Source organism: Henckelia pumila, chromosome 4, assembly GCF_033568475.1.
Source record: "Henckelia pumila isolate YLH828 chromosome 4, ASM3356847v2, whole genome shotgun sequence".
Classification (NCBI taxonomy): Eukaryota; Viridiplantae; Streptophyta; class Magnoliopsida; order Lamiales; family Gesneriaceae; genus Henckelia; species Henckelia pumila.
In genome coordinates, this window is record NC_133123.1 from 210772557 (window position 1) to 210786561 (window position 14005).

Consider the following 14005-nt stretch of genomic DNA (forward strand, 5'->3'; position numbering starts at 1 on the left):
CAGTGTTTTTTATAAAATTTGATGTAAGATTAAAATTAGATTTATTTTATTTATGACAATCTCAAACAGGGAGGACGTTGCTTTAGTTTCCGGAGTCATGTTATCACTTTCTAAAAAAGAGGTGCGTAAAATGCGAAAAATGATAAATTTAAGTTATTTTTTATTCCACTTTAAAATCATACAATGATGTGAGCCCATTGCATCAATTCTAAGACAATGAAGTCCTTTTATCACCTCGTGGAACTGGATACTTGTCAATACAATCAGCCCAAACTCCACTTTGGGCCTCACCCATGATGGGCCTAATGGACTTCCAAATAAGACTAGTGCATTTGAGCCCACTTCCAAATCCTAGCATCCATACCACATCGCTTTTATTCACTCTCTTCTTGGCTTCCATGTAACCAAGTTCTTACCACAATGAAGAAGAAGATTGATTCCCAAACCTATGCAACGTCATAAATGCTGGCTCCAAGTCACTTTCTTCAAGCCTTAAACCCTTGCCGAACTCTCGGATCACCGGTCTGCCGGACGTCGGCAAGCAAAAATGCTGGATCACCGACTTAAAGTTCGGCACGTAAACTTCGATGGATTTGTCCATGTACTTCTTTCTGAGAATGGATATGATGTATGATAACATTTCCGAGTAAGGTAGGATTTTCGAGCCGACGACCGATACGTGAGCCCGTATGGTATCTCCAACCATCTGCAACCAATTTAATTTAAATTTTCCAATGCATTAATAACTAATGTCAGCTCCTGCTAGAGTACGTAGTTAGATTAATGTGGCCAGAATATAGAGTTGATGAAGGGGGAAAATTGTCATTTAAGAAACATATACATAAATTTTATAGAAAAAGAAGAGAAAAATCGAATGGTAGCACATGATCAACTGACTACCCACTCCATGCATTAATGCCGAAAGACAAACCAAATAATAGAGGGTAAATTTTTTGTGAAATGCTACGTGTACACATTGAGTTGAAATTATAAAATTATCCTTTCATTTTATTTGAAAAAACTATGTCCAAAATACATTAAGGATATTTATGTAATTTCAAGTGTAATGTATAACCAAATATGTAACCCTCCGTGTACGTACATGTAGCATCACCCAAATTTTATATCAAATCATTCCGTATTTTTTGTAATTACAATATGAGAAATTTCATGTTGTTTTTTATATTCATATTTAAATATCGATATTTTTTCTCACATGTGAGGTCGGCTCAAAAGAATATAAACCCTATATATTTTGATAAATATACATATTTGATATATTATTAGGGCAATATCCTTAAAATACCATCTCATCTTTTGGAAGACTCGATGTCCAAAACTATGGAATAATTCTGTAAATGACTCTTACAAATTTCAATCTAAAAAAATATTTATTTGAACAGGCGTTTGTTGGAAATTTATTGCCCCATCAGCGTGTACGTATTATATTGAATATTAAATATTGCCCCACACTGAAGACTATGTCTTCTCTGTCAACAAGAAAATAATGATAAAAAATTTAAAAAAGATCATAACCCAAATTATATATATATATGTTTGAAAACCGACGGGACAATTGCTGAAGTTGAATATGGCCCAGTCATTTAATAAAATTTAACGTATATAAAATTTAAGAGCCCATCATATATGTAATGATCTAAAAAACTTCTGAAGATAGCGAGGCTCATCAACGTACACATATGGCTTTTATTTTTTTATGGTATCAGTACTAAATAGTAATGTCTGATACCATAATAGCAAAAATGGACAAAGTACATAAAGTAGATTGATTTGCACTTATATCTAATTTTGACTTACAAGCTAAATGGTCAAAAGAAAATTGCAAATTTGATGATATATAGCTAGCTAGGATCATAACGTCACATGCATATCTTTGTTTAATTTTTCTTTTTTGACGCATATATATATAATTTTTGAAAAAATATCTCAGCAAGACCCAATATTCTTTAAAGAATAGATTAATTAATATATACTACTAGTAATTTCCAAAAAAAAAAAATTAGTATAATTTAATTTATAGGATAAATTTAGTTAATTAATTAAAATAGCAAAGGAAATTATTAATGGATGTAACTGATCACCTGTATGATGCCCCTTCGTAACGTAACCCCGGTGAAGCCATCGGCATCCTCTTCCCTGAAAGCTGAGTAATAAGAGGTGTCATCAGATGAAGTTTGAGTTCTTACCGTACGAAGCAACTGATATTTTGCTCTTCTTCTGGCTTCCTTTTTATTGGTTATGAGAATGGCGGCAGCCCCCATACGAAACATACAGTTGAGCATCATCATCGACTCATCTTTTCCTGGATACCAACCAGTGGACAAGATCTCTGTGCTAAGAATGAGAGCCGTTGAATTCTCATGAGCTTTCAGTATGCTTTGAGCCATATCCACAGCTAAAGCACTTGCGCTACACCCCATTCCGCTGATATTGAAGCTTTTCACATCTTCTCTCATGGAGAATTTGTTGATCACCATGGAGCAAAGCGAAGGGTTCGGGCAAAACCCGCTGCAGTTCACGATCAGAACGTCGATCTCGGATGGCGAAATCTGGGTTTTGGAGAGGAGATCTTGGACGACGGGGAAAAAAACTAGATGAACTTCTTTTGTGGCTTCTTGGTGGCTTGATTCTGGTGGGATGAGGGCTATGGCTGGAGGGAGATATGTGTGCTCACCTTGCCCTGAGTGAGTCAACACTTTAGCCATGAAAGCTACGCATTCATCGTCAAGGAAATCCATCTTGCGGGCATGCTCGATGTATCCTGAGAACGGAACTCTGCAGAAATTTGGAGGTTTTAGGCATGAGAAATCCACTAGGTACACTGCTGAAGGTTTTGAAAAGCAGTACTGCTTTGATATGGCTACAAGAAGTAGCGATGAGAAGGTTAGAAAATGGTAAATGGGATCCCATTTTTGTAGGATGAATAAGGTCTGCAAAGAGAACAAGATTACTAGGGTTGTGAAGTTCATGATGAATTCAGTGAGGAACCACTGGATTTGGGTCAAAATTAGGAACTTTTGAGAAGTTGATGTTTGGCTTACATTGGCCATAGGAATTTGTGGACGGACAAGGGTTGAAATCTTGATTTTTGAATTGATGTCTTCAAACTTGGGGTTTTAAGCGATCCAAGAATGGGTTACAAGCCTAATTAGACGAGCTGATTATTATTCACGCGTGTCCATACGGGTAGGTCGTATGGTTTCAAAACGAGTTGGCATATGGTTAGGGGTGAGTTTTCGGTATATCGTATTTAAAATATTGGTATGAAAAAAATTCATATCGATATTGATATTGAAAATTTGAAATTTTAGTATGAAAAAAATCCATATTGATACCGTATAGATAATGGAAAAAAATTCGATATACCAAAAAAATGTCTAAAAATCGAAAAAATTTCGATACGGTATCCCGAAAAGTCGGTATTTTGGTTCGCTAACTCAGCCCTACATATGGTACTAGTAAAACATGCCCAAACCCCAACTATATTTAACCTCTAAACCACCAACTCAAACGATCTTGAACCCGACTAACCATGAACCTAAATAAAACCGATTTGAATTTTTTTTAATTAATTTGTTAACAAAACAATTAAATAAAAATGACAAAAACTTCTGTGAGACTGTACCACTACAAGAATAATGACCTTTAATAACACACATAAATACCCTTATATGAAACTTTTGGTGACACTCACAATAAATGTTCTCTATTCTAATGTCGTCTTAGCCCTTGTGACATTTTGTAATGTCAAGATAACATATTAATACTGACTTTATAAGTGTCACGAATTAAAGATTTTAAGACAACATAGAATGTCAAGAAAGATTATTTGTAATGACACATATTTTTGTCCTGTATATTTATTTATAATGAAAATAAAAAGTGTCACTATAAGTAATTTATTGATGCGATCATGGATGCTTCGCGTGTTGTTGAGGAAGCTAAGGACCCATTGGAAATGCCACATGGACCAATTACGAGAGGTCGAGGCAAGATATTCAAGGAAACACTTCAATAATTGATGATAAATTCAGAAGATCAGGGCGTTACAATACTTGATATTCAATTTGGAGGATGTTATAACCTTATTGAGGTCAAAAGAGGTCAAGAAAGTGAAGAAAATGAAGGTCAAAGTTGAAGCTGCGGAGCGCCCGCGCATATCTCTCCGCGCGCCCACGCCTTGTTTTGCGAACCCGATGCGCCCCCTCTCCTTGAAGATCGCGCGCCCGCGCGTACGAGTGCTAAATTGACGAAGAATTTGCGAGACTGCAGCGCGCCCGCGCCTAACCTGCGCAAGCTGTGCGCGCCCACGCGACGTACTTTTACACACACCATAGGTGTTTGTGTATGTGTGAGTGTTGCGAAATTTGTGCCCATAAGTGCACGGTGTCAAGTTTTAATATAATGATGAATAGAGTGTCGAATCCACGAGGAGTAAAATAAAAATATTCAGTACTTGTAATTAAATTGCAAACAACCAGAATATTGTCTTTATGCTCTAAAGTATAAATTCAACCACTTTAAAGTTCCTCCTCGTTTCACTCGTCGTCACTTATCTCCGGGAGGTAGTATTGATGATATGATAAAAATCCTATCATATATTTATTTATACTTTAGAGATATATCATAATATTGCATGGATATGCATATATCTAGTTGTATTATACATTACAATTCTACATGGACTGAGACTCTCTTTCTATAAATAAGGGATCTCTAACCCTTATTAAGGCAAGTTGTATTTTTCTCCATAACGTCTCTCATATATTTCTTACGCATATCATCTATGTCTTTTACACCTCTTTCTCATATTTTGCATCTTTTGCAATTTCCACACATTTTTCTATTGAATCCAATACTAACTTGAGCGTCGGAGTGGCTTCGCCTCCGGGCAAACCATTTCACATGTTTTCTTTGATACGCAGAAATATTTTGGGATCATTTGGCTCGATTTATTGAAGAAATTGGTTTGTTGCTTACCGATTTGAGGTAATTTATTTGATGTGAAATTTTTAAACGCATCAGAAGTCATGTAGGTTCGATGCTTCCGAACCCATGCCTATAAATAGGGGACGATACTAACATTTTAGTGTGTGAATTGTGTGTGTGTGTGTGTGTGTGTGTGGGTGAGTTTCAGATTCTTTATAAATCTTAGTGTTTCTTGGCGTTTATTCGAGTGTCGGCGATAGCAAGGTGCTATGAGGCCTTGTAGCGGAGTTGTGCTAGGGTTTGACATTCGACATCAGCTGGCTTAAGATAGACGCAGGTATAGTTCGAGATCTCTAGTAGTATTAAGGACTATCTATTAGCGTAGTTAAGATTTTTAGATCAATATTAATGATGTGTAATTATCTTGGCTGATAGTGATGGACTGTAGATGCTTGTACATCTACGCATGTTGTTGAGATACGTAAAGTAATGACTGAGATAGTCAATGAGTATGCATGCTTATATGTTTCATATTACGTGCCACGATCCATGTTTTAATGTTTTTATATATTATGTGGCATGTGCATATTCATGTTGAGTCATTTCTCCTTCGAGATAGCCTTTCAAGTAGGGTCCCTATATCCTTGTTATATTGTCGGACGCCGTGATGATGATGCTACAGTGATCTTGAAAAGTGTGAGGATGTATCCAGCGGAGTTTACCTAGATGGTACTACACACTCATTCGCGCCTAGACTGAGCAGGATTAGCAGTGTTCTAAATGGTGGTCGAGGCAGAGGCGGGCAAGCAGGCGGCCGCGGCGGGCAAGAAGGCGGTCGAGGCAGCCGAGGCGGTCAATGATTTTAAAATTCCAGTCAACTCTCGAAGTCAAATAATTTTAAAAATCAGTCAAAGTCAATCAATTTTAAAAACCTTAGATATAATAAAAACACGTCTCACTCTTTTTTGTATTTATTTTTGGTTTCAAATGTCCTCCACCATCAACCTCCACTTGCCTCAAACCGCCTCCATCCGCCCCCTGCCGCTGCCCCTATCTTCCACCACCTTAATTATTTTGTTAGTTTGCATTTATATATTTATTTGCACTTTATCTAGATTGTATATATTGTATGAAGCTTCTTTAGGCAAAAACATTATTTAATTACATATATTACACAAAATTTTTTGACTATCTGTAATTACATTGCATGATTATAGATAATTGCCTATTAAAAATTGATAAAAAAAATTCAACCGCCTAGGCACCGCCCGAGCACCGCCTAAGCGGCCGAGGCGGTAGGCGGTCACTGATCGCCCCGCCACCGCCTCCCGCCATTTACAACATTGAGGACTAGACAGTTGACCAGTACCCATTCATTTTGCATGCATCATTTTAGTTGTATACTCGTGATTTTGTACTGAGCAAAGATCGCTCACGTCTGTGTTGTTTCATGGACATCCCATTCGATGAGGCAGTTTCAGGTGACTCAGAAGATGGGCATGTGCGTAGTAGGTGACCTAGGAAAGGATGCGTAGGTTGCTGTTAGTTTACTTGAGTCGTTTATTCGATTGAGTTGTATTTACACTGCTTCTATGGTTCTTTATTTACTGATTCTATTCTGTCCGGTTATCATTTTATTTAAGTTTACACAATAATTATGATTATGATTTTATATTTATGTTTTATTGCATGATTTGGTGTTTAGTTAGTAAGTGATCCGGGTCGGGTCTCTACAGACTACTCATGACCGGGTGAGTAAACTTCAATGCAGTCGAGTGATATCTGAGAAACGGTCGAGTACCCATTTTACATAACAAGGTAGCAAGATCTACAACAATGATTTATTATTTGTTATCACAAAAACTTAGGAATTTAACACTTAAACCAATATTTAAAATTGATTTCCCTGGTTTAATCCATTTGTTTGTATAAAAATAATCCGAACAGAACAAAATAAACCAACTTATTTGACTTCTTATTTTTCTAAAAAAAAATTAAAACCCAAAATTTGGAATTTTATAAAAAAAATTTGTGTTTGAATGGACGGACTAAATATGATGGACTTTAACAAATTGATTTAAAATTCTTTAATTTACTTATATTGCAAAAATTCAAATAAATTTCGAATTTAGTGCATATTAAATGAGGTAATTTCAATCATAATTTGAGTCCAAGATGATGTCATTTGACACTCAATCAAATAGTGGGTCTTCGTATGAGGAAATTGCTGAGTCCGTTCTATTTTAAATTGAAAGTATTAATCCAGTGTAGTTTTACTCTCTTATACAAACAAACAATTTGTTTTTAAATAATATGATTTTCTTGTATTAAATAGACCCTTGTGTTATGTAACACATATACAAACTTTTTTTTTTTGTAACGTGATAATCTGCAGCCGCTACCTTTCGGTGTGCTCTGGGTAAACCTCGAACTAACGCAATATCTTGCAAACTACGCTAGTGAGGTAAACCATATTAGGCAAGTCATGTGTGACAGACTGATCCAAAAAGGTGTTGGTAGGGAATCAAACTCCTGTACCAAACTATTTGTTGGATAGTTAACAAGAATAGAAGAAATCTTATTTCATGCGTTAAAGAAAAAAGAAAAGAAAAAGAAAAACCCAAGAACAATAAAAGAAGGAACAAGGAAATGGAGGTCCGCACTAAAGTAGACTTCGTGAGTCAAATAATTCTTGATTACTTGTGAAATTAAATTTGAAAAGATGCCCACGCACACGCGACAACCATTCACCCGTCTTGCACCCTTTCAGACAAAGTTTCAGTCAGTTTAACAGTATACACGCCACTCATTAACTTTTATACAAAATTTGTGAAGAATTTTGTTCATACATGCTCAGGAGCATGAGTTCTTACATGAATCCTATGTTTCTCCCAACTTTTTCTGCAATTTTAGGTGTGATTCTGATATGGGTCATCTTCAGATTTTCAAGAAAGGATAAGAGAAAGTATCATCCCTTCGGAGGCACCATTTTTCATCTACTTTTTAATTTCAACAACATATATGACTACCTCACTGATTTGACCCGCAAGAACATGACTTTCAGAATCGTTTATCTGGATAATATTGAAATTTACACTTCTGATCCCGCAATTGTCGAATACTTTCTCAAAACAAATTTTGCCAACTACGGAAAGGTAATTAATATCTCCTCGCACTCTGTTTACTTTTGGAGTAATCCAGATTCTTTTTTGGGGCATTAAATTATTTTCTTGGTGTTGTTTTTGTCAAAATAGGCAGTTTGGGATGCTGTACCGTTTGGTGAAGCTACTTAAGCATTACTCAATAGTTAGTTTAAGAGCCATTGTCATCTATTATTTATTAGGAGGGAATTGTTGGTAAAGAACACTTGTTTTTTTAAGAGAACTTGTCGAAATATGATTTTCGGCTTGTCTTACGATCAGCTGTTGTTTTACAATAATATGTAAAATATAAGTATAAAAATCATTATGGCTGGGTTTGTTTTATGATTGAATGCCAAAAACGCGTTTTCTTGTAGTAAAAAGGAGTGCTTATAGTGCTTTAAGCTCTTTTGGTTTGCTTTTATTCATATGAAAGAAGTGGGAAACTGGACTTACGATTAGCGTTCCCAATGTAGCTAGGATATATATTTCTCAGAGACTGTAGAAATATGGATGGTTGGTATTGAAATCAAATTTAGATTGCAAAATCATGTCCATGAATATTTGAAACCAAACTTGGACTGAGACCGGAGACATAATTTGCAACTATGAACTTTTAATTTACATTTAGTCTGCTAGAAAAAAACTGAGGTTACCATAAATGGTATACGAGGACGTTTACTTTGTGGTCTCTCACAGACCGTGCATGAGATGTACTCCTCAAATACTGTTGAGTTAGACCTTTCCGGTTTCTGACGAATGAGCCTAGCAACAAGATACAGGCATTCCCCATGCTGTGGTTCCCTCCTGTCTTTTCCCGGTTTGGATTTGAGGTATAGTCGAGTGATTGCCTTCTCGGATCCAAACATGCTTGCAAGGCATGCACAATAAGAACATGTCCAATAGAGACCTCCACTTAGACTCCATACTGGGTCCTCTACAAAGTAGCATCTGAGAGCAATCTTTCCCTTTTCTTTGAATTCCACTTTCGAGTTCCGAGTTTAGGGAGTTTTCTGTTGGCTTCTGTTTAATAGTCTTGGCTTGAATAAAGCTTTGGTTTCAGGAAATTTGGCAGTCAGCTTTGTATGTTAGTATCTGCGATTCTGCATTGGATTTGATAAAACTGAAGTATGAGAATCTTGTACAGAGTGGTGGTACCAACTTCCTTATATCCTCCTGCATATTCATACCAATTGTGACATAGAAAACTTGTGTATTTTTGCTCTTGATTTTGTATTTGGCTTACTCTACCAAAGGTTTTCTCAATTCTTACCTTTTATAATGTCCCCAAAAATTGAATTCATCAGGGTTCGTTTCACCATGACATCTTGGAAGGTCTTCTAGGGGACGGGATCTTTACAGTCGACGGTGAGCGGTGGCGCCACCAAAGAAAAATGTCAAGTTATGAATTTTCGACCAGAAACTTGAGGGATTTTAGCAGTGGTGTATTTAAGACAAATGCAGCTAAACTTGCTACAATAGTGTCTGAAGCTGCCACCTCGAATCAGATAATAGAAATCCAAGTATTTATCATTTCTTGATATAAACAAACTATAAAAGAATCATTCCTAGTACCTTATCCACCGGGAAATGATTAATTTTCATCTGACATTCCCAGGATTTATTCATGAAAGGTGCGTTAGACTCGGTTTTCAAGGTTGTGCTCGGTGTGGATCTAGACAGCATGCGTGGAACAGATGAAGGTACCCAATTTTCCAAGGCATTTGATGAAGCAAGTGAAATGACGTGTTACCGTTATGTAGACATGTCATGGCCAATCAAAAAGTTCCTTAACATTGGCTCAGAAGCCACATTGAAGAGATGTATGAAAATAGTGGATGCATTTGTTTACAAGGTTATACAAAGCAAGACCGAACAAACGAACAGACCCAAAGACAACATTCAAGTGAGTGAACTAAAAGCATTTATATCCTTTCCGATTGATTAATGATTGTAAGAATCTATTTATTTTGATGACAGGTAAATAGAGGAGATATTTTGTCGAGGTTTCTTGAAATGAATGAAACAGATCCCAAGTACCTTAAGGACATAATTCTAAGTTTTATAATTGCCGGAAAAGACACAACAGCTAGTACTCTTTCATGGTTTTTTTATATGATGTGCAAGCACCCTTTAGTACAAGAAAAAATCGTAAAGGAAGTTCGGGAGGCAGCACATCTGAAAGAAGATTCGAGTATTGATGAAATAGCGAAGAGTATTACAGAAGAAGCACTAGAAAAGATGCAGTTTCTCCATGCTGCTCTCAGTGAAACTCTCAGACTATATCCTGCAGTGCCAGCAGTAATAATCGATTTCTTTTTAAGATTGCATATAGACGTATCTATAGATTTCTTACAACATGGTTTCATTTATAGGATGGAAAGATGTGTTTTTCGGATGATACTTTGCCAGATGGATTCAGTATCAAGAAAGGGAACTTGATTTCATATGTACCTTACGCAATGGGAAGGATGAAATCTTTATGGGGTGATGATGCTGAGGTTTTCCGGCCAGAGAGATGGCTCGATGAAAATGGAGTTTTTCAGCATGAAAGCTCTTTTAAATTCACAGCTTTTCAGGTAAGCTTATTCTTTTCGTTCAATTCTACATTCACCAATCTTAATGCATATTGCTTCATGAAAGCCAAATTACGGTATACAGGCGGGGCCAAGGATCTGTCTGGGAAAAGAATTTGCTTACAGGCAGATGAAAGTTTTTGCGTCAGTATTGCTTAGTGCCTTCGCATTCAAGTTGGGAGATGAAAGCAAACAAGTGAAGTACAGAACCATGCTAACGTTGCAGATAGATGGAGGGCTCCATCTTCGCCCCCATCGGAGGACCATAGAGGCATAAGTTTCTAAATAGAATGTCAAGAAATGTTAACTGTGGATGCTTTGTATCTGTGTATGAAATATGTTACGTGGAAAACACTGGTATCTTTTTATCTAGTTTGAAATAGGGTGTGGAATATGTAATCGTTGCTTTTTGGAGTCCATTGGTCCAAGGATCAACTTGTCTTCTTCTGCTATTGAAAATATAAGCTGATGTTATATATATTGTTTCGATCGATCTCTCACACGCTAAGGTGCAGGGTTTCTGTGTTTTAGGTTAAGTTTTAAAAAATGAACTTATATAAATAAATATGTGTATATGTAAACACGTGTATATATTTAAGCTGGGAATGAGTTTGTTATGATTGATTATCGATCCGAGATCTCGTTTTAAATTTGAGACTTTAATATCAGATGAGTAATAAGTATTTAATTAGCTAATTTTTTTTTAAAATATATTTCCATTCTCATTTTTTTATGTGGTCCCTATTTTTTAACTATGATGCGGGCGAAATAATTATCTCCCTAATCAGCAAGTAATTTGAGAAGTCGTACGTCCTCCTGGTTTCCTGTTTTCTCGGTCACCAGCAGAGGGGGAACGATCTCTTGATATCCTACTCCTTTGTTCACCTGAAGCAGTCGTACGATCTCCCTTTGGACTGTCACCTGATTCACGAACACACGTTAGAGGCGTCGGGTGGTCACCCGGCGAAAACCCTCCGACGCTCAAGTCGGCGATCACCTCCACCAAAACAGGAGAGCAGAGAGCTTTTATAAACCAAGGAGTTACTTACTTTGAAATGAAGAGATCACTTCTATTTATAGGCAAAATTGAGCTAAATTGCACATTAGCCCTTCTAGGCTTCAAAAATGCAAATTAATCATCTAGGACTCCAAAATTAAGAATTAGTCTCTTAAAAATATTATTCTCACAAATTGAACCATTTTATTTGTTTATATATTATAAACATATTAAAAATATACATATACCCATCATAGGCCCCCTACTCTCGATTAGCTACAATTTTATTGGAGATGATCGAGATTATCTCAATCAATTACCCAAGAATTATACTTTTTGAGTCCGTTTGGATACAAAACTTATTGGCTTAAAAAAGCACTTAAATACATCCAGCTTTTTAAAGTGCTTTTATTAAAAAAAAGCAGAAGCAGTTTTATTATTTGGATAAATGTTAAAAAGATGATTTTTTTTTTAAATTAAAACATAAGCAGAATTCAAAAAACCAAAATTTTTTGCTTTTAAAAAAGCACTTATTTAGGCTTAAATAAGTGCTTTTTTAAAAACGTCTATTATAACCAAACACATAACTTTTTTTTAAAAAATAAGTGTTTTTCCTAAACTATCTGGTGTTCTCAAACGGGTTCTTTGTTAACAACATACTTCATCGTATTACCCACATGTGGGCCTGGCAAGTTAAAAATTGGGTAAATTATAAATTCATATCCAAACCTATTTTCATCTTACATTTTAATACCTAACCCATTAAAACTTATTTTCTACTTCCTGGAGAGAGAAAATTTTGTTTAAAAATACCAATTCTACCCTTATCTATTAAAAATCCTAATAAATCACTAAAAAAAAAGGTGAGATAATGGATACTAAAAACAAAACAAATCCAAATAGTATTTATATAAAAATTAAAATTAAAATTAAAATCAAAGAACATAAACCATATCATATACATGCTTATGTTGATACATGAGCAAGTATGTGTCTAGAAAGTAAACACATACTCCCAACTCATTATTGGAAGAAATACGACAAAGGATTAAAAGTTCGAATAAGAGATGGATCAATAATCATGCTTAATACAGTAGCAGAAAAATTAAAAATAGAAATAGAAGAAACAAAATTTGTAATACCCATTATATATCAAATAGAATCAGGAATGAACATTATAATAGGAAATAACTTTTTAAGAGAATATCTTCCCTTTACACAATTTGAAAATTACATAACTTTAAACAAAGGATCATCAATGATTTATGTTCCTAAAATACGAACATCATTTCGTGTAGGAAATGAAAGATTTACAAAGAATTTTCAAAACGAAATACAAATCCAATAGAACTAAAAATAGAAAATATTTTAACAATTAATCATGAAAAAGAAATCATGAAGAAATTTCATGATATTTGTTCTGAAAATCCTCATGACAAAATTAAGAAAAGAAAACAATTCATTGCTTTAATAAAACTTAAAGACCCTAATATCACAATCCGTGAAGCACCAAGAAGATGCAACATGGATGATGTAAAAATATTCGAAAAAGAGGTTCAAGAATTACTAAAACTTAAGATAATCATCCCAAGCAAGAGTCCACACTCTTCACCAGCCTTTTATGTCAGTAAGAAAGACACTGATAAGAAAAGAATGGTAATTGATTATCGAAAAATGAATAATGCAACAATTATGGATGGATATTACATCCCAAACAAGAATGATTTACTATCTTATATAGGAGGAATGAAATATTTCTCCAGTTTAGATTGTAAATCAGGATTCTGGCAAATTCAGCTAGAACCACAAACACAATTACTTACATCATTCAGTTGTCCAAAAGGACAGTATCAATGGACTGTATTACCTTTCGGACTTAAACAAGCACCAGGTATCTTTCAAAGATATATGGATGAATCTTTTAAACCATATGTAGATTTTTGTTGTGTTTATATAGATGACATATTAATTTATTCAAAAACACTAGATCAACATTATAAAGGCCTCATGACAGTATTAGATATTTGTCATAAAGATGAAATTATACTTTCTGAAAAGAAAGCACAATTGTTTAAAACAAAAATAAATTATTTAGGATTACAAATAGAAGATGGAAAACATTGTTTACGACAGCATATACTTAAGAAAATTCACGATTTTCCTAGTGAAATCAAGGATAAAGATCAATTAAGAAGATTTTTAGGATTATTAACTTATTCTGGAAATTACATTAAGAAACTTGCAGAAATCAGAAAACCTCTTCTGGTAAAACTTAAACAAGACTACAAGTGGAAATGGTCTAAAGAAGATACTAATTATATAGATACTATTAAAAAGAAAAT

General features: G+C 35.0%; 2 protein-coding genes across 3 annotated transcripts; one reads left to right on the top strand and one right to left on the bottom strand.

Annotated features, from left to right (window-relative positions):
- Positions 1-169: 169 nt before the first annotated feature.
- On the bottom strand, positions 170-3086 carry LOC140866573 (3-ketoacyl-CoA synthase 5-like). Of its 2 annotated transcripts, none has more exons than XM_073271599.1 (2): positions 2208-3086; positions 170-706 (listed from the first exon to the last, which is right to left on the bottom strand). In XM_073271599.1, exons 1-2 carry the CDS (start codon positions 3069-3071, stop codon positions 413-415), a joined length of 1158 nt encoding a protein of 385 aa, XP_073127700.1. In that variant the 5' UTR covers positions 3072-3086; the 3' UTR covers positions 170-412. The 2 variants fall into 2 exon arrangements, with proteins under 2 accessions (XP_073127700.1, XP_073127699.1); XM_073271598.1 differs by having other exon boundaries at positions 2103-3086.
- Positions 3087-7659: 4573 nt separating this feature from the next.
- Positions 7660-11144, top strand: LOC140863646 (cytochrome P450 704C1-like). Its single transcript, XM_073267225.1, has 6 exons — positions 7660-8105; positions 9398-9613; positions 9709-9996; positions 10071-10391; positions 10466-10669; positions 10752-11144. The coding sequence occupies exons 1-6, from the start codon at positions 7800-7802 to the stop codon at positions 10941-10943; spliced, it is 1527 nt and encodes a 508-aa protein (XP_073123326.1). The 5' UTR covers positions 7660-7799; the 3' UTR covers positions 10944-11144.
- The last annotated feature ends 2861 nt before the right edge of the window (positions 11145-14005 follow it).

Coding starts and splice junctions, on each gene's coding strand:
- LOC140866573 (XM_073271598.1), bottom strand. CDS start 3,071: ATGGCCAATGTAAGCCAAACATCAACTTCTCAAAAGTTCCTAATTTTG. Junction 707..2,102: donor TACGAAGGGGCATCATACAG/GTGATCAGTTAC, acceptor AATTGGTTGCAG/ATGGTTGGAGATACCATACG.
- LOC140863646 (XM_073267225.1), top strand. CDS start 7,800: ATGCTCAGGAGCATGAGTTCTTACATGAATCCTATGTTTCTCCCAACT. Junction 10,392..10,465: donor TATATCCTGCAGTGCCAGCA/GTAATAATCGAT, acceptor TTTCATTTATAG/GATGGAAAGATGTGTTTTTC. Junction 10,670..10,751: donor TTAAATTCACAGCTTTTCAG/GTAAGCTTATTC, acceptor TACGGTATACAG/GCGGGGCCAAGGATCTGTCT.